This window comes from Candoia aspera, chromosome 4 (genome assembly GCF_035149785.1).
Source record: "Candoia aspera isolate rCanAsp1 chromosome 4, rCanAsp1.hap2, whole genome shotgun sequence".
NCBI lineage: Eukaryota > Metazoa > Chordata > Lepidosauria > Squamata > Boidae > Candoia > Candoia aspera.
The window spans coordinates 105,486,664-105,507,150 of record NC_086156.1 but is presented as its reverse complement, the minus strand read 5'-3'; the positions used below and the strand labels follow the sequence as shown (position 1 = coordinate 105,507,150).

Genomic DNA, 20,487 nt, shown 5'->3' with positions numbered 1-20,487 from the left:
AGGGGGATGAGTGGAAAACTGCATTCAATTGCCCGTTGGGAGCTTTCCAGTATAAGGTGTTACCATTCGGTTTGGCTGGGGCCCCTGGGGTATTTATGCAATTAATCAATGAGGTACTGCATGAACATCTGTTTAAAGGGGTACTGGTGTATTTGGATGATGTATTGATTTATACTGAAACCATGGAAGAGCATGTGGCTCTGGTAAGGAAAGTATTGTGTAAACTCAGATCAGCTGAATTGTATGCCAAACTGTCTAAATGTGCCTTTCATCAGACCCGAATTGACTACTTGGGGTATAGAATTTCAGATAAAGGCATAGAGATGGACCCTGCCAAGGTGCAGGCTATCATGGACTGGGAGAGTCCCCGCACCCGCAGGCAACTGCAAAGTTTCCTGGGGTTCAGCAACTACTACAGATTATTCATAAAGGGGTTCGCCGAGATTGCCCTGCCACTAACTGAACTGCTTCGAACAAAAGGGGTGGGAGATACTCGGAGAGTCAAGAATCCCGGGGCGCTGTTGCGCTGGACGCCTGCTTGTCAAACGGCGTTTGAGCGGCTGAAAGCAGCTTTTGTCAAGGAGCCCATTTTACAGCATCCTGATCCCTCAAAGCCTTTTGTAGTACAGGCAGATGCCTCCGATTATTCCATTGGGGCATTGTTGATGCAACAAGACGGGACTGGATGCCTCAAGCCCTGTGCCTACTTATCCCGGAAATTCTCCGAAACTGAAAGACGTTGGCATGTCTGGGAGAAGGAGGCGTTTGCAGTAAAAGCCGCGTTGGAAGCTTGGCGGCATCTGTTAGAGGGGGCAAATCATCCCTTTGAAGTATGGACTGATCATAAAAACTTGGAGGCGCTTACTGCCCCTCGGAAACTGAGCCCCAAACAGGTCCGTTGGGCTCAATTTTTCAATCGCTTCAATTTTCAATTGAAATTTATTCCGGGGAAAAAGAACTTCTTGGCTGATGCGTTGTCAAGGCAACCTCAGGACGCTGGGGCAGCGCCAGAAGTGGTTAGCACCCTATGGACGGCGCCCCAATTGGGCATGCAGGCTGTGACGCGAAGCCAAACGCGCGCGCAGCAGCCGCCCACCACGGGCGCTGCCCAGCCAAGCACTTTGTCAATTCCCTCCCAGTTGCAACAAAAGTTTCTGAAAGAACTGAAAACGGATACTTGGTTGCTAGCGAATAAAGACAGTGTTACTTTTGACAGAGGCTTCGCTTGGAAATCTGACCGCCTCTATGTTCCTGAAAGCCTCAGAAAAGATGTGTTACTACGCTCACACGATGACAAGCTCGCCGGTCACTTTGGGTTTGTAAAAACCTTGCACCTGGTTCGGAGGCAGTTTTGGTGGCCCACATTGCGTAAAGATGTCAAGGACTACATTGCCTCCTGCACTGTGTGTGCAATGTCTAAACGCAAGGTGGGTAAGCCCCAGGGCCTTCTACAGCCGGTGGCTGCCCCTTCTTCCCCTTGGGAGGAAATCTCCATGGACTTCATTGTAGAACTGCCACCCAGCCAGCGCAAAACAGTCATTTGGGTGGTCAAAGATTATTTCTCTAAACAAGCTCACTTCATCCCTTGCGTGTCCATTCCGTCAGCACGTCAATTGGCCCGCCTGTTTCTGGTACACGTGTACAGGCTACACGGATGCCCCTCCCGCTTAATTTCGGACAGGGGCACACAATTTACCTCCCAATTTTGGCGGGCGTTCCTCAAGCTGTTAGGCACGAAGCAAGCCCTCTCCACGGCTTGGCATCCTCAAACGGACGGGGCCACTGAGGCTCTTAACTCTACTCTGGAGCAGTACCTTCGAGCTTTTGTAAATTATCAGCAGGACAATTGGGTAGACCTCCTACCGTTTGCTGAAGTGGCTTACAACAATGCAGTGCACCAAAGCACTGGCCAAACCCCATTTCGGGTAGCCCAGGGTAAAGACTTTGTACCTATCCCTGATCTACCACAACCTCCGGCAGGATCAACTACTCCAGATGATTGGACAACACAACTGGCTGACTCCTGGCCAATAATTCAACAGGCATTAGCTGATGCACAAGCGGATTATAAACTGTATGCTGATCGAAAGCGGGCCCCCCACCCTCCATTCCAAGTCGGGGACTCGGTTTACCTTTCCACTAAGTTTCTCAAGTCCTCACAACCTTCAAAGAAACTTGCGCCTAAATTTGTGGGTCCTTTCCCGATTATAGCTCAGATTAACCCTGTGACTTTTAAACTTGACTTGCCTCATAACCTCAAACGCTTACACCCTGTTTTTCATTGCAGTTTGCTCAAACCGACTATTCCTTCTGACCGCTGGCATTGCCAACCTCCACCTCCAACCCCCATCATGATTGATGGTCAGCAACACTTTGAAGTTAAAGAAATTTTGGATTCTAGACGCCTTCGCAATACTTTACAATATTTAGTTCGTTGGAAACATTTCCCTCATCCAGAGTGGGTGGCTGCACCAGATGTGGCTTCCCCTGTCCTGGTAGCCCGTTTTCACTCTGCTTATCCCACTAAGCCAGGTCCTTAGATGTATTTTTAGGGAGGCGGTATGTCATGTTCGCCGTTTCAATGTCTTTGATACATCGTAACGTTTCGCATGTCATTAATTGGATGCGTGTTTCATCTCTGTGGGGAGGATGGGAACAGTTATCTTTTCGCTTTGCTTTGGAATGTATTTGTCTTATCTACTGCGCTCAAGGTTACTTTCCCAGGCTAGCAACTCTGACGATTGCTAGCACCTGTGCCGGGCGGGGCTGTTACGAGGGAGGCGGGATACGTTTGCACCAAGGGTTTAAGTTTGTATTTGGCGCGCTTTTGCTCATTCTCAGCTTTCTTTGTACTTGTCTTTAGTTCTTTAATAAATCAGATTTCATTTAGCAGCCTCTTGTGAGTCTGAGTATTTGGGCTAGGGCAATCATTACACACTTGCCTGCAAAACGTCAGCAGGTATATGTAGCGTGGGCAGGGCACAACTCCTGTGATAATGAAATATCTTCATCAGCTTTGAACTTCAATTTTGCTCAACAACTTCAACATGGCTTGCTTGATCTCCTTGTTCCTCAGTGTGTAGATCATGGGGTTCATTAACGGGAAGACCACTGTATGGAAAACAGCCACCACCTTATCAAAGGGGAATTCCTGAAAGGGATGGCAATAGATGTAGATAGCTGGGCCAAACATGATGAAGATGATGATGATGTGGGTGATGCATGTAGAAAAAGCTTTACCCTTTCCTTTGGTGGAATCTGCTCTCACCTTGACCAAAAGGACCCCATAGGAAATGAGGAGAAGAATGAAACACATCAAGGTGGCCAAGCCACTGTTGAAGAACATGATGTATTCCAGTGCATAAGTGTCAGTGCAAGCCAACTTGATGATCTGAGTGATATCACAGAAGAAATTATTCAGTTCATTAGGTCCACAGAATGGTAGAGGGAGAATAAGGATTACCTGGATAATAGAGTGCATGAACCCTAGACACCAGGATGTCAGGACCAAAATGTAGCAGACCAGTTTGCTGATGAGACTGGTATAGCGCAAAGGGTGGCAAATGGCCACATAGCGATCAATGGCCATGCCAAGGAGAAGGAAAACCTCAGAGCCTCCTAGCCAATGAAGAAAGAAGATCTGGACTATGCAGCCCTTGTAGGAGATGGTCTTGTGGCTGGAGAAGAAGTCAGCCAGCATCTTGGGAGAAGTGATGGAGCAGTAGCAGAGGTCTAAAAAAGCCAGGTTGGCTAAGAAGAAGTACATGGGGGAGCTCAGTTGTGGTTCTTTCTGGATAGTCAGGATGATGAGAATGTTTGTTGGCAGGATCAGAGAATAAAAGAGGAGAAAGAGGAGAAAGAGGCCAAGCTGGACTTCTCTGGTCTGGGCGAGACCCAGCAGGACAAACTCTTCCACCATGGATTGATTTTCTTGGAACATCTTGTAAAGGCCAGTTTCTGTAGCTGATACACAGAATGGAGAAGAAAACATCACCCAGAAAAATAATAATCACATTGTGTATGTATCTACTGGTTATGTGTATAATTTCCCACATCTTCAAGGTTTAAAATGTCCCAGGGATCAATCTTTTGCAGATTTCTTTACTTTGTTCTCTTGTAATACTAATTTAACAACGTGGTCATAGGCGAAAAGACAGAGGCCCAGAAAGACAGGGCTCATGTAGCACGTAGCCGGTGGTGTGCTGGAGCCTTCTTGCACTAGCTCACAAGAGCCAGTTGTTAAATTTTCTGGAATACTGTGAAGCTGCTGAGAGCAAAGCTGAGCCACTATGCCTAATGTGCCGATCACCTGTTCCACAGACAGCAGCACAGTGCAATGTGGCAGGAATGGAAACAGTAATGCTGGCACTTAAAAATTTACCAGAGCACCCTTGCATGCAGCACCCCCCTCCAAGTGAGCCACATGTTTTCTCACCCACTTCTTCCAGTGTCCATCCCAAAGGTTGCTTCCTGTGGTCCAGCTGCAAATTTCAGGATAGCTCTCTAGATTGTTTTGCAGCCCTCCCTGGAAACTGGAGTCTCCCCCCAAAAAGGCAGGAGCAGAGGTACCATTGTCAATGCTGAATCAAAAGCCAAGGGTGTAATGATTGCCTATTCTAATGTACATCAGACTCATAAGCAGGGTTTCAAAGGTATCTGATTTATTGAAGAATAGTATGCAGGATCACAAAGAAAGCTGAGAATGATGAAAGCGCGGGAAATTCAAACTAAAAACCCTCGGTGCAAATGAAATCCCTCCCCCCATAGAGTCTTCTCAAGTCCACACTCCCAGGTGCTCCTAATGGTTTCTGATGGTCTGCGGGAAAAGCCCTTGAACAGAGAAAATAACCCAGACACATTCCACTGTCCTGATTCGAAATACAGAGCATGGTACAAGGTTTCACAGCAGCTCCCTCCCAAACAGAAATGCGCGTCAGCACCATGGCATGTGAAACCTTGCGATGTATGAACTACATTGAAACAGTGAACATGACAAAGAGAGGCCCATGCTATCTTTCAGCGCTTCATCCTTTTCTCCTTGCAAACTTCTCTCACACAGCTAGTTAGGGGCACCTAGTCAGTCTTGGCTGGTCTCAAAAAGCAAGCAGGGTTGAACCCAGTTAGTAGTTGGAGAAGAGACAACCAGAACAGCAGGATTGTAGGCCAGACCAGAAAGCTGGAAAAACATTCTGGAAAAAGGCATTTGCAAACCACTTCTGCATTGTTACCAAGCGAACTAAACATATATCCATAAAGTTAACCAAAGCTCAGCTCAACTCAGAGGAGATTTTTCCTTTATCGAATCCTTTTCTTCCCTTTCTAAAGCACGCAACCTTTCTGACAGCAGATACTGCAAGCAGTACCCTTTGGATGTGTTGAAAAAGACACCTCCCCACCCCAGTCAAAAGCTGTGCTGGCTGAGATTGATGGGAGCAGAGCCCACAACCTCTGGAGGGCATGATTGTCTTCCAAGGGCAGAGAAATAACTCTACGCTATCAAAGAGCAATGATTACCCTGTGCCAGAAACTCCGTGGATAAGCCGGTGGCCTGCAATGCAACAGCTTTCCAAGAAAAGTAGTATTTCAGTAACTTCTGGCTTCTCTTCCTCTATCAAGAAACGAGGCACCCAATTAATTTCACACTCACCTTCACACGCAGAAGATTAGTGAGGACCAAGAATGACCTTCCCAACCTGTCAATTTAGCTGAGTTACCTAAAACAGCAGAAGCAATAATATTCAGCAATATATATAATGGTTAAATAAGAACACCCAAAGCCACTAGACCAGGATAATGTGGGCGCTTATAATAATAACAACACAAAAGGCAGATGTAAATGGAGGATTCATGTTGACTTGAGAGGCAGCAAATGTTGAACAAAAAATGAATTTCACTCAGATAGTAGATAGCTTGTAATGCTTCTTGGGGTTTGTGAAAACTTTCCTGATTTATCTCAAACACCTTTAAGGGAAAAAGAAAAGATCCCAGAGAACAAGGAGTTGTAAAATCAAGCTCACCAGGAAGGAAATTCTTTTTCTGTGCCTCAGCGAAGGTTTGTGGCTTCCATCAAGACTTCAGATGTTCAGTGAGATGGAGGAATAAGAAAGGAAGGGAGAGAGAGAGTGTGTTAAAAAAAAGAAAAGACCCGTATCGCAGTCTTTGGTGGCACTTGGTGGTTCCATGTCATGACAAATCACCTCTGATCCCACAAGGCAAAGAGATATGTTCAGTGGTGACTCTGTGGGCAAGTTCACCACAATGCTCAGGAGGCTTGTTAAAAAGTTAGTGAGTCAAAGTTGGTGAGCAGCACACCCAGGGAGGTGACTTGAAGAAGAGAGGAGAATGCCTAAATTTGCAGTGGACTTTTGCAATGGAATATGGCTTTGCTTGCTTGCTTGAGTCATGTCTGCTGGGCCATGCAACTCAAGGCCAGGAGTGGAGTTCTCCATTTGAACTCTAGGTGCCCAAAATCTCAGCAAGCGAACAACATATTTCTTTCTTCTCCCAAGCTAAAGTTAAAAAAAGGAACCTGTCACTTTATTAAGCATTCCAAATTCTTGTGGTCAGTTTGGACCTTGATAGGATATTGAGCAGATGCTGGCAGTGCTGAAACATTGACGGCCAACCGTTCTTTGCATGAGACAGGAGGTTGCCCTGAAATACTGGAGCAAATGGTAAAAATATAGCTCTCAAAGTGAAATAGAAGCATTGCCTGCTCAGCAAAGGGGTGGTTTGGACCTGGATAATGGGATGGACTGAAGTAAATGCATATTTAAGTAAAGCAAGCAAATAAACAAACACAAACAAAGTGGTTTGTTGACCATTGGAATGTGAACAGAACATCGAAGAAGGCAACTAGTTTCTTAGAAAGACAAGTCACCGGTTGGATTAGTGGAGCAAAATTAGGAACAAATTGATGGTAAACATGGGTAATTCCCAGAGAAAGCTGTATATTCCTGTTAGTGTGCAAGGGAGATCCCAAAATAGTATGGATATTTGCTAGTTGCATTTCAGTTCCATTTAAGGAACTGTGGTCGCTGCAACAGTCCAATATAAGCTTTCATTTATTGATTTATTTATCAAATTCAACACCACCCATCTCCTCTGACCAGAGGGACTCTGGGCGGTTTACAACACAGAATAAATATACAATAAAAACTCAAATAAAAACACAGTAAAATTCCAATAAAATTCCATTAAAAGCCAAAACAATTTCTTAACTACCCCAGCTCATAAAATCCAGATGGCTATGATCCCTTCAACCATCCTGTAGGAGGGGCACTTCAAGGCACCAGCCAACCCCAAGTATGTCGATTCTCCTCCCTGCCCCAAGCCCGGTCGCAGAGCCAGGTCTTCAACTTCCTCCGGAAGGCTAAAAGCGATGGGGCTAATCTTACCTCCAGGGGCAAGATGTTCCAAAGGGCGGGCGCTACTGCTGAGAAGGCCCGCCACCTGGACCCCGCCAGATGGAATTCTCTTATTGACGGGGTCCGCAGCATGCCCTCTCTGCATGAGCGGGTGGGATGGGCTGATGATATGGGGAAGAGGCGGCCCCTTAGGTAACCCGGTCCCATGCCATGTAGGGCTTTAAAGGTGATAACCAACACCTTGAATTGGACCCGGAAGCAAACTGGTATCACGTAGCAAAGGTGTTTTGTGCGCCCTTCTAGGGGCGCCAAAAATAGCCCAGGCAGCTGCATTCTGGACCAGCTGAAGCTTCTGGATACTCTTCAAGGGTAGCCCCATGTAGAGCGCATTGCAGTAGTCTATATGGGAGATAACAAGGGCATGAGTGACCGTCCGAAGGGCTTCCTGATTCAGGAAAGGGCGCAACTGGTGCACAACACGAAGCTGTGCAAAGGCCCTTCCGGCCACGGCTGCCACCTGCTCTTCCAGCAGGAACCGTGAGTCCATGAGAACGCCCAGGTTACACACCGGGTCTGTCTGGGGCAGTGCAACCCCATCCAGAACTAAAGATGACAAAGTCCCGGATACGGAGGAACCCTTAACCCACAGCCACTCCGTCTTACCAGGGTTCAGCCGAAGCCTGTTGTTCCCCACCCAGACCCCTACAGCCCCCAGGCACCGAGAGAGGGCAGCCACAGCATCACTTACCTCACCCGGGATGGAGATGTACAATTGAGTATCATCGGCATACTGATGATACCTCATCCCATGGTGACGGATGATCTCGCCCAGCGGTTTCATGTAGATGTTAAATAGGAGAAGAGAGAGAACTGAACCCTGCGGCACCCCACAAAGGAGAGGTCGTGGGTCGGATCTCTCCCCCGCATCACCACCGACTGGGACCGGCCTTGGAGGAAGGAGGTGAACCAGCGCAAAACTACGCCGCCCACCCCCAACTCTCTGAGCCGATCCAAAACGATACCATGGTTGATGGTATCGAAAGCCGCTGAGAGGCCAAGAAGAGCGAGGATGGATGCACTACCCCCATGCCGCTCCCGCCAGAGATCATCCATAAGTGCCACCAGTGCCGTTTCTGTCCCATATCCAGGCCTGCAACCTGACTGAAAGGGGTCTAGATAATCCATTTCCTCCAGAATCCTCTGGAGCTGTAATGCCACCACTTTCTCAACCACTTTCCCCAAAAAGGGGAGGTGGGAGACTGGATGAAAATTATCCAGTACAGTAGGGTCCAGTGATGGCTTCTTGAGGAGGGGTTGTACCAGTGCCTCCTTAAAGGCAGCTGGAAACACCCCCTCCAGGATGTGTTTACCATCGCATGGACCCAACCACATGTCACCTCCCAAGCTGCTTTCACCAGCCAGGAGGGACATGGGTCTAATTGGCAAGGGGTGGCATTTACTGTCTGGAGGATCCTGTCTGCTTCCTCGGGTCCAACAGGATCAAACTGTTCCCAGATCACATTAAAGGTGAATTTCTCTGGCTTGGTGTAGGGGCAATATTCAGGAAGACATGGAAGGAGTGCCCAGATGTCAGAATCCTCAGATTCCTCAAACTGTCCAAATACTCAATCAAAAATTTACCCCCCCCATCGTAAAACGATGATTAAGACATTGCAAGACGACTACTGGGGCACTGGTAGATCTAAAGGACATGACCATATTTTCAGACTCCCCTAATGCAAATCAGAAGCAGTGAAATACTTGTAACGCTCTTTCATGCAAATCAAATTGGAGGACTGCTGGACATCTAGCTTGGTAAAATGCATGCCCACTGCCATTGTTCTAATGGCTCAGCGAGGAGGTGGAGAGGATGGTGATCCTTCATGGTTACAGAGTTCAGGAAGTGATAGTTGCAGTGTATATTTCAGGACACATTCTTCGTAACAGAAAAGGCAGGAGCGCAAGCAGGGGAGGAGGAGGGTCAGATGAAGACTTTCTGTAAGTTCTCATCAATAAATTATTTCAGAGAAGCCAACTGTGTTTTACATGGGGTAGTGGTATTTGGTAGTGAGGTTTTGCAGAAATCTAAGCTCTATGAATGAGATTGATAGTACAGTCACGGGGTTTATTCATTAATGAATTAGTTCAGAGGCCACTGCACTCACAGCCAGCTCCAAGAGGCATAACAAACATTGAAATAGTAAAAAAAGACCATGTTGACCATCCATATTTCGTTCGAAAACATGCAAATGTGAGTAGATCAATAGGTACCGCTTCGGCGGGAAGGTAACGGCGTTCCGAGTCGTCATGCTGGCCACATGACCCGGAAGTGTCTATGACAACGCCGGCTCCAAGGCTTAGAAACGGAGATGAGCACCGCCCCCTAGAGTCGGACTCGACTGGACTTTACGTCAAGGGAAACCTTTACCTTTTTATAGGGTAGGAGTGGCAACTAAGAGAGCCTTACGCTGGGGTCCTTAATGATAGCATTCTCATAAAGTAGGACCCAAAGAGGAACTTCCTTCCCAGTCTTACTGGGTTGGCAGATACTACTGGGAGAAGGTGGTCCCACAGATATCCATGTCCTGAGTTATGCAGGGCTTTAAAGATGACAAGTTCAATAACCTCCAGAAACCCACTGTTAACCAGTGCAGTAACGGTGTTACATGGGCAAACTGAAGAATGCCCCTAACTACTTTAGACACTGCATTCTGGGCCAGTTGTCAACTCCAAGTGGTCTTTAAAGGCAGCCCCATGTATGCATTGCAGTACTCCAACCTAGAAGTAATTAAGGCATGAGTGACCATGCACAGGGCTTCCTGGTTGAAGAAGGTGATAACCGGTTCACAAAACTGAGGTGTGCGAGGGCCGCATGTCCACAGCTGCCACCTGGTCACTGAGCAAGAACGATGAGACAAGAAGGATGCCTGGATTTCAATCCATAACGGGGCAGCACAACTCTATGCAGAACCCATGAACCCAAAAGAAGTGGGCCTCTGAGCCCACAGCCATTCTGTCTTCCATGGATTGAGCCTGGGTGTGTTCCTCTGGACTGGGAGGAACTGGGACAGTGCTTTGATCACATTTCATTTTCAGGTCAGAGCTGAGGTACACAAGTATCACCACAGGCTGGTGATATCTGACCCCATGTTGATGTATGTCCTCTTACAGAGGCTTCACATACATGTTAAATAGTAGAGGACGCTTCGTCCCTGTGGAACTGCAGAGTGCAGAGCATTCCACCTCAACCTTTTCTCTCCCACCACCACCAAATACACCAGGCCCTGGAGGAAGGAAGAGGCCCACTGTAACACTGGACCACCCATTCCACACCTTCAGAGATGCTTCAGAAGGATATCGTGAATGGGGGTATCAAAGGCAGGTCTGAAACCAAAGAGGACTAGTCAGCTCACACTTCCCCCCTTCTGGTCTTACCTTACATCATCCCAAAGAGCAATCAGTGTCATCTTCGTACTGTAGCTCAGCCTGGATCCTGACTGGAAAAGTTCCCGATAATTCATTTTCTCCAGGGCTCTCTGCAACTGCAGCCCTTCTACCTCCTGAATAACTTTTGCTGTTAAAGGCAGGCTTGAGACACATCACTAGTTCCCCAAACTAACCAAGTCAAGCAATGATTGCTTGGGCAGAGGGTGCTACACTGCCTCAATAAAGGCCAGCAACACCACACTTTCTGTCGAGGATTCATTCACCAGCACTGGTACCCAGCCTCCTGTCAAGTCCTTGGTGACTTTCAGGAGAATCGATGTGGGGCAGAGTCTGCACTTCCTCCCTTCAGCACAATCTGCAAATTTAACAGGTAAGGCAGAAGAGAACTTTGGTTCTGCCATGGTGCAGGATGGTGAGTGATGGGGGTTTTCAGCCCTGCAGGCTGTGAGTCTTGCATAGTGAAGGATCCAAGCGGCCTTTCTCAACTTTTTGACTCTGGAGGACCCCTTGAAATATTTTTCAGGCCTCGGGGAAGCCCTGCACATTCCGGCTCAAATATAGGCCAGACGTTACAAAATTATTATATTCATTTCATGTGTAGGCCAGTATGTATGCATTAACAGTGTTCTAAAATGAAAAGTGAAGAATGTAAATAATTTTGGAAACCTTCTCTAAGATTGTTACTCTTGTACCAATCAATTATATCAATATAAGGCTAGCATAATGAAAGACTATACCTGCCTTTATTTTTCCTGAGCCCAGAAGATAACAAGGGTCAAGCCCAGTTCAAGCTTATATGGGGGACAATCCCAGAATCCCAGTGCTACCTGCTAGGTTGAGAGGTCAAAAATCCTAGAAGAAACCAACGGCACCATTTCCATGACATTGGCAAGAAAATGGCATGGAAACAGTTTCCAAGTATTAAGCTCATCTCAAAGGCATTGCCCAGAAAAGTGATAGCACCCAGTTGTCCTTGGCTGATATCAAGAAGATAAGCAGCAATGGGGGATTATGGGGAAATTGCAGGGCTGTAGGGCAGACTGGGTATCTGAAAGACATCTTTGGTTGTCATCATATCTCCCATGCGGTAAAGAGTTGTTGTACACAAGATGGGCAACAGAGACATTTAATAAATACATAAATAAATCTCACCTGTGAAGGCAAGTGTCACAATACCTGGCAAAGGGGGGTTTAAAAGTGAGAACTTTGTTCTATAGTTCATGAAGGTAAAAATGCATAAAGTTATAATTGTCCCTAAATAAAATGGGATTCATGGTAACTCTTGTACCATTTTACTGTTTTGACTCTTTATTTCAATCAGTCCTTTAATTCAAGAATCCATAGATTATACAATTTGTAACAATGACACAGAGTTCAAGACTGTCCTGCGTGGACACCATTTCCTCGTGTGTCTCCACCAGGAAAGTCTTCCTGCTGGATTAGCATGAACTTGTGCAGAGACCTGTCCTGAATGTCTTGCCACCAGCCTCGCCATGGCAGCCCTCATCTCCTTATTCTTCAGAGCATAGATGGCAGGATTGAGAAAAGGGGTAACATTTGTATAGAAGACAGAAATCACTTTGTCAAACATGAAACGGGTATGTGGACGCACGTAAATGAATATGCAAGGCCCAAAGTACATGATGAGCACCATGAGATGTGAAGTACATGTGGAGAAAGCCTTAGAGGACCCCTCAGAGGGGTGTCTGGAATGGACTGTGGAGAGTATGAGTCCATAGGAGACAAGCAATGCCACAAAGCACACCGAAGATAAGATGCCACTGTTGGTCACCATCATGACCTCTAAGGGATAGGGGTCCACACAGGCTAACTTGATGATCAAGGGAATATCGCAGAAGAAGTTGTCTACCTGATTGGGTCCACAGAATGGCGCACTTATGGTGAAGCCCAACTGCACACTGGTGTGGAGGAGCCCACCAGCCCAAGAGGCTAGCACAAATCCCATGCAGTGGTGCCGGCTCATGACTGAGGCATAGTGGAGAGGGTGGCAGATGGCCACGTATCGATCATAGGCCATAACTGTTAGCAAAAGCATCTCACCACCTGCAAAGAGGTGAATGAGAAAGATTTGTGTCATGCAGCTCTGGAAGGAGATAGTTTGACACTGGGTAAGGAAACCAAGGAGAGCCCTGGGGGTTGCAAAGGAGGCCAAGCCGATATCTAGGAGAGCCAGATGACTCAACAGAAAGAACATGGGCGAGTTAAAAAGGTGGTGGTTCTTTGAAATCACCAAGACGATGAAGATGTTGCTGAAGAGCGTTACTGCATAAAGGAGGAGGAAGAAGATAAACAAGAACAGCTGCATTTCCCAAGATGGAGAGAGGCCCAGCAAAACAAATTCGGTCACTGTAGTCTTGTTTCTCCATGCCATCCACTTCTTACCTATCAGTGAGAAAATTGGGAGGGGAAAACAGACCATGAATGAGCTACTTCCAACAGAGATGAAGTCAAGTCAAAGTTGATTTGTGGATCAGCTGCCTTCTTATCTGTCCTAGTGATCCAGACATTACACATCCTCTCAGTTCCATTCAACACAAGGTGGATTCTTCACTTCTGCTCATAGGTTTGTCTACATGGGGAAACAGGCCATTCTCCAAAACCTGTATTATTTAGTCTTTGTCTATTCAGAAAAAACTTTCTAACCCTTTCTGTACAGGAACTGAAGAGAGTAAGCAGAAATTATACAACTCATAGTTATCCTATGTTCCATCATACTGTGGTATATACTGAAGCTAACTCATGACTTGTTCACAGGGTATTTATATATAATTATCTCTTTAATATATAAACTCATTTCCGAAGGGGTTGTCATTGCCTTCTTCTTCCTAGGACTGAGAGAGGGTGACTAGCCCAAGATCACCCAGCTGGCTTTGTGCCTGAGGCAGGACTGGAGCTCAGGGTCTCCCTGGTTCTAGCCTGATGCTTTTACCACTGGGTCTCTATTTATCCACAGAACTCAGATCTTTGTATTCACACATGCTACTACTCCTCAGGATATGTTCCCTTATCTTGTCCCTGCTCATTTTAAGTAGAGTGTCATGTTCACTGTTTCAATGTACAGTATACATCGCAACGTTTCACATGCCATGGCGCTGATGCGTGTTTCTGTTTGGGAGGGAGCTGCTGTGAAACCTTGTACCAAGCTCTGTATCTGTGTTCATTTCAATGGAATGTGTTTGGGTTATGTGCTCTGCTCAAGGCCTTTTCCCGCAGACCATCAGAAACCGTTAGGAGCACCTGGGATTGTGAGCTTGGGAAGATTCTACGGGGGGAGGGATCTCATTTACACCAAGGGTTTTTAGTTTGCATTTGGCACACTTTCATCATTCTCAGCTTTCTCTGTGATCCTGCACACTATTCTTTAATAAATCAGATATCTTTGAATTCCTGCTCACGAGTCTGATAGTGTTTTAGAATAGGCAACCATTACATAGAGATGCTTTAATTGTGGCACATGACGTGCAAAGCCAATGGTTTACAACTGGGCTAGACTTCCTCCAGATGGAAATTTACATGTGAACAGCATAACTGAGTCCTGACTACTCTTGAAAAAGCTACTAAAGAAAAGATAACTAAGGCTTGAGAGCCGTTCTTCCTTTCCTCCTTGCAACCCATTCCTCACCTAGCTAGTTAGGGGCACCTAGTCAGTCTTGGCCGATCTAAAACAGCAAGCAGGGCTGAACTCAGGTAGTCCTTGGAGAAGACACCAGCAGGACCCCAGGATTGTATGTAGACTGGACCAGAAAGTTGGAAAAACATTCTGGAAAAAGGCATTTGCAAACCACTTCTTCACTGTTACCAAGCAAACTAAAGATATATCCATAAAGTTATGAGTATATATCCAAAGCTCAGCTCCACTCAAAGGAGATTTTTCCTTTAGCTAACCGTTTCCTTACTTCCTCCACTTTCTTGAAATAAGATTCAAGAAGCAGCTGGCAAGATGAGGATCAAACCGATGCATACCAAGCAGGGAAGGCTTTTTCTGGCTACTTGTTCCCACACAGTACATCAGCCCTCACCCTATTATTTTCCATTAGTTGAAGGGAGACCTGAACTTCATTCGTGCCACTGCTGATTCTTGTCCCTCTTGCTGTTGTTGGATTGGGACAGTCCTGGGAAGACATTTGAAGGGCTCCCTGATTGACAACCCTTCTGGGATGTCATAGGCTGGAAGTCCTTGAAAGGGTAGTTTCACAGAGGGAGAAAGTAGCCTTCTGTCTATCAGAGCGGAAGTCTACTTCAAATCCTTGCTCAGCCGTGATGCTGATTGGAGAGGGTAGCGTGAATCTATCCCTTTCTCAATCTCACTTGCACGCTAGTTGCCAAGAGTAATAATATGGGATGTCCCCATCACAAAAATCCCCCAATCATTTAAAAATTCTTTGACCTTGGACAGAATACTGATATAATTGATATAACACAGGAGCTCGAAAAAACCTGGAGATAAGGTTGTCTACACATCTTTTCCCTGAAGGGTTACATATTCTTCTCAGCTCCTATTGTGGCTTTAGCCAGGTTTTCTCAACTATTCCTCTTCTCCTGCTCCTCTATATGAAACAGAGTTACATATTTGGTTTTCTAGGCTCAGGGTTAAAAGAATTCATGATGATGATGATGATGATGATGATGATGACGACAAGAACCATCTGGCCCTTTAAAGCACACTTTGAATCAACCAACCACAAGTATTCATGTTTTCTTAGAAGGGTTTCCCGCCTTCTCACTCCTGCAACAATAGGGGCTAAACTGGGTATATATTCCAGAGTAGCTTTCACCTTGGGGCTGGGGGCCATCTCTTCTTCATTGTCCCCATTATCAAGGATTTTAAGTTAAATTTTTGTTTACAGGTTTCCCCTTTCAGGACTCTTAGATAAGCAAAGTTTCTTTTCAGCATTTTGTCTCCCACATCCCTTGTTCTGATTTTCTCTAAAGCACGCAACCTTTCTGACAGCAGATCCTGCAAGCGGTACCCTTGGATGTGTTGAAAAAGACACCTCCCCACCCCAGTCAAAAGCTGTGCTGGCTGAGATTGATGGGAGCAGAGCCCACAACCTCTGGAGGGCATGATTGTCTTCCAAGGGCAGAGAAATAACTCTACACTATCAAAGAGCAATGATTACCCTGTGCCAGAAACTCCGTGGATAAGCCGGTTGCCTGCAATGCAACAGCTTTCCAAGAAAAGTAGTATTTCAGTAACTTCTGGCTTCTCTTCCTCTATCAAGAAACGAGGCATCCAATTAATTTCACACTCACCTTCACACGCAGAAGATTAGTGAGGACCAAGAATGATCTTCCCAACCTGTCAATTTAGGTTAGTTACCTAAAACAGCAGAAGCAATAATATTCAGCAATAAATATAATGGTTAAATAAGAACACCCAAAGACACTAGACCAGGATAATGTGGGTGCTTATAATAATAACACAAAAGGCATATGTTGACTTGAGAGGCAGCAAATGTTGAACAAAAAATGAATTTCACTCAGATAGCTAGATAGCTTGTAATGCTTCTTGGGGTTTGTGAAATCTGTCATGATTTATCTCAAACACCTTTAAGGGAAAAAGAAAAGATCCCAGAGAACAAGGAGTTGTAAAATCAAGCTCACCAGGAAGGAAATTCGTTTTCTGTGCCTCAGCTAAGATTTGTGGCTTCCATCAAGACTTCAGATGTTCAGTGAGATGGAGGAATAAGAAAGGAAGGGAGAGAGAGTGTTAAAAAAAAAGAAAAGACTCGTATTGCAGTCTTTGGTGGCACTTGGTGGTTCCATGTCATGACAAATCACCTCTGATCCCATAAGGCAAAGAGATATGTTCAGTGGTGACTCTGTGGGCAAGTTCACCACAATGCTCAGGAGGCTTGTTAAAAAGTTAGTGAGTCAAAGTTGGTGAGCAGCACACCCAGGGAGGTGACTTGAAGAAGAGAGGAGAATGCCTAAATTTGCAGTGGACTTTTGCAATGGAATATGGCTTTGCTTGCTTGCTTGCTTGAGTCATGTCTGCTGGGCCATGCAACTCAAGGCCAGGAGTAGAGTTCTCCATTTGAACTCCAGGTGCCCAAAATCTCAGCAAGCGAACAAAATATTTCTTTGTTCTGCCAAGCTAAAGTTAAAACAAGGAGCCTGTCACTTTATTAAGCATTCCAAATTCTTGTGGTCAGTTTGGACCTTGATAGGATATTGAGCAGATGCTGGCAGTGCTGAAACATTGATGGCCAACCGTTCTTTGCATGAGACAGGAGGTTGCCCTGAAATACTGGAGCAAATGATGAAAATATAGCTCTCAAAGTGAAATAGAAGCATTGCCTGCTCAGCAAAGGGGTGGTTTGGACCTGGATAATGGGATGGACTGAGAAGTAAATGCATATTTAAGTAAAGCAAGCAAATAAACAAACACAAACAAAGTGGTTTGTTGACCATTGGAATGTGAACAGAACATCGAAGAAGGCAACTAGTGTCTAAGAAAGACAAGTCACCGGTTGGATTAGTGGAGCAAAATTAGGAACAAATTGATGGTAAACATGGGTAATTCCCAGAGAAAGCTGTATATTCCTGTTAGTGTGCAAGGGAGCTCCCAAAATAGTATGGATATTTGCTAGTTGCATTTCAGTTCCATTTAAGGAACTATGGTCGCTGCAACAGTCCAATATAAGCTTTTATTTATTTATTTATTTATGAAATTCATCACCGCCCATCTCCTCTGACCGGAGGGACTCTGGGCGATTTACAACACCGAATAAATATACAATAAAAACTCAAATAAAAACACAGTAAAATTCCAATAAAATTCCATTAAAAGCCAAAACAATTTCTTAACTACCCCAGCTCATAAAATCCAGATGGCTATGATCTCTTCAACCATCCTGTAGGAGGGGCACTTCAAGGCACCAGCCAACCCCAAGTATGTCGATTCTCCTCCCTGCCCCAAGCCTGGTCGCAGAGCCAGGTCTTCAACTTCCTCCGGAAGGCTAAAAGCGATGGGGCTAATCTGACCTCCAGGGGCAAGATGTTCCAAAGGGTGGGCGCTACTGCTGAGAAGGCCCGCCTCCTGGACCCCGCCAGATGGAATTCTCTTATTGATGGGGTCCGCAGCATGCCCTCTCTGCATGAGCAGGTAGGATGGGTGATGATATGGGGACGAGGCGGCCCCTTAGGTAACCCGGTCCCATGCCATGTAGGCCTTTAAAGGTGATAACCAACACCTTGAATTGGACCCGGAAGCAAACTGGTATTACGTAGCAAAGGTGTTATGTGTGCCCTTCTAGGGGCGCCAAAAATAGCCCACACAGCCACATTCCGGACCAGCTGAAGCTTCCGGATACTCTTCAAGGGTAGCCCCATGTAAAGCGCATTGCAGTAGTCTATATGGGAGATAACAAGGGCATGAGTGACCGTCCGAAGGGCTTCCTGATTCAGGAAAGGGCACAACTGGTGCACAACACGAAGCTGTGCAAAGGCCCTTCCGGCCACGGCTGCCACCTGCTCTTCCAGCAGGAACCGTGAGTCCATGAGAATGCCCAGGTTACACACCGGGTCTGTCTGGGGCAGTGCAACCCCATCCAGAACTAAAGATGACAAAGTCCCGGATACGGAGGAACCCTTAACCCACAGCCACTCCGTCTTACCAGGGTTCAGCCGAAGCCTGTTGTTCCCTACAGCCCCCAGGCACCGAGAGAGGGCAGCCACAGCATCGCTTACCTCACCCGGGATGGAGATGTACAATTGAGTATCATCGGCATACTGATGATACCTCATCCCATGGTGACGGATGATCTCACCCAGCGGTTTCATGTAGATGTTAAATAGGAGAAGAGCGAGAACCGAACCCTGCGGCACCCCACAAAGGAGAGCTCGTGGGTCGGATCTCTCCCCCCCGTCACCACCGACTGGGACCGGCCTTGGAGGAAGGAGGTGAACCAGCGCAAAACTATGCCGCCCACCCCCAACTCCCTGAGCCGATCCAAAAGGATACCGTGGTCGATGGTATCGAAAGCCGCTGAGAGGCCAAGAAGAGCGAGGATGGATGCACTACCCCCATGGCGCTCCCGCCAGAGATCATCCATAAGTGCCACCAGTGCCGTTTCTGTCCCATATCCAGGCCTGCAACCTGACTGAAAGGGGTCTAGATAATCCGTTTCCTCCAGAATCCTCTGGAGTTGTACTGCCACCACTTTCTCAACCACTTTCCCCAAAAAGGGGAGGTGGGAGACTGGACGAAAATTACCCAGTACAGTGGGGTCCAGTGATGGCTTCTTGAGGAGGGGTTGTACCAGTGCCTCCTTAAAGGCAGCTGGAAACACCCCCTCCCTCCAGGATGTGTTTACCATCGCATGGACCCAACCACATGTCACCTCCCGAGCTGCTTTCACCAGCCAGGAGGGACATGGATCTAATTGGCAAGGGGTGGCATTTACTGTCTGGAGGATCCTGTCCACTTCCTCGGGTCCAACAGGATCAAACTCTTCCCAGATCACATTAAAGGTGAATTTCTCTGGCTTGGTGTAGGGGCAATATTCAGGAGGACATGGAAGGAGTGCCCAGATGTCAGAATCCTCAGATTCCTCAAATTGTCCAAATACTCAATCAAAAATTTACCCCCCCCCATCGTAAAACGATGATTAAGACATTGCAAGAAGACTACTGGGGCACTGGTAGATCTAAAGGACATGACCATATTTTCAGACTCCCCTAATGCAAATCAGAAGCAGTGAAATACTTGTAACGCTCTTTCATGCAAATCAAATTGGAAGACTGCTGGACATCTAGCTTGGTAAAATGCATGCCCACTGCCATTGTTCTAATGGCTCAGTGAGGAGGAGGAGAGGATGGTGATCCTTCATGGTTACAGAGTTCAGGAAGTGATAGTTGCAGTGTATATTTCGGGACACATTCTTCGTAACAGAAAAGGCAGGAGCTCAAGCAGGGGAGGAGGAGGGTCAGATGAAGACTTTCTGTAAGTTCTCATCAATAAATTATTTCAGAGAAGCCAACTGTGTTTTACATGGGGTAGTGGTATTTGGTAGTGAGGTTTTGCAGAAATCTAAGCTCTATGAATGAGATTGATAGTACAGTCACGGGATTTATTCATTAATGAATTAATTCAGAGGCCACTGCACTCACAGCCAGCTCCAAGAGGCATAACAAACATTGAAATAGTAAAAAAAGACCATGTTGACCATCCATATTTCGATGCTCCTTGAAATCACTCTTCTATTAAAGCAAACACAGCATGCAAGGGCAGCATCTGCACTCAACTTCCTGAAGGCTTCTTGGATGACCTTGCTGAATCCTAGGAGGAATGCGGCTGCTCTACAGAGAAAATGATGTCCCATAGGGTAGGAGTGGCAACTAAGAGAGCCTTACGCTGGGGTCCTTAATGATAGCATTCTCATAAAGTAGGACCCAAAGAGGAACTTCCTTCCCAATCTTACTGAGTTGGCAGATACTACTGGGAGAAGGTGGTCCCACAGATATCCACGTCTTGAGTTATGCAGGGCTTTAGAGATGACAAGTTCAATAACCTCCAGAAACCCACTGTTAACCAGTGCAGTAACGGTGTTACATGGGCAAACTGAAGAATGCCCCTAACTACTTTAGACACTGCATTGTGGGCCAGTTGTCAACTCCAAGTGGTCTTTAAAGGCAGCCCCATGTATGC

General features: G+C 46.3%; 2 protein-coding genes across 2 annotated transcripts; both read right to left on the bottom strand.

The window, feature by feature from the left end:
• Positions 1-2,693: 2,693 nt before the first annotated feature.
• Positions 2,694-3,940, bottom strand: LOC134497437 (olfactory receptor 4N2-like). The gene is made up of 2 exons (XM_063303096.1): positions 3,039-3,940; positions 2,694-2,697 (listed from the first exon to the last, which is right to left on the bottom strand). Exons 1-2 carry the CDS (start codon positions 3,938-3,940, stop codon positions 2,694-2,696), a joined length of 906 nt encoding a protein of 301 aa, XP_063159166.1.
• Positions 3,941-12,159: 8,219 nt separating this feature from the next.
• LOC134496876 (olfactory receptor 4K3-like) lies at positions 12,160-13,206 on the bottom strand. The gene has a single exon (XM_063302592.1). It carries the CDS (start codon positions 13,204-13,206, stop codon positions 12,160-12,162), a length of 1,047 nt encoding a protein of 348 aa, XP_063158662.1.
• Between the last annotated feature and the right edge of the window lie 7,281 nt (positions 13,207-20,487).

Coding starts and splice junctions, on each gene's coding strand:
- LOC134497437 (XM_063303096.1), bottom strand. CDS start 3,940: ATGTTCCAAGAAAATCAATCCATGGTGGAAGAGTTTGTCCTGCTGGGT.
- LOC134496876 (XM_063302592.1), bottom strand. CDS start 13,206: ATGGCATGGAGAAACAAGACTACAGTGACCGAATTTGTTTTGCTGGGC.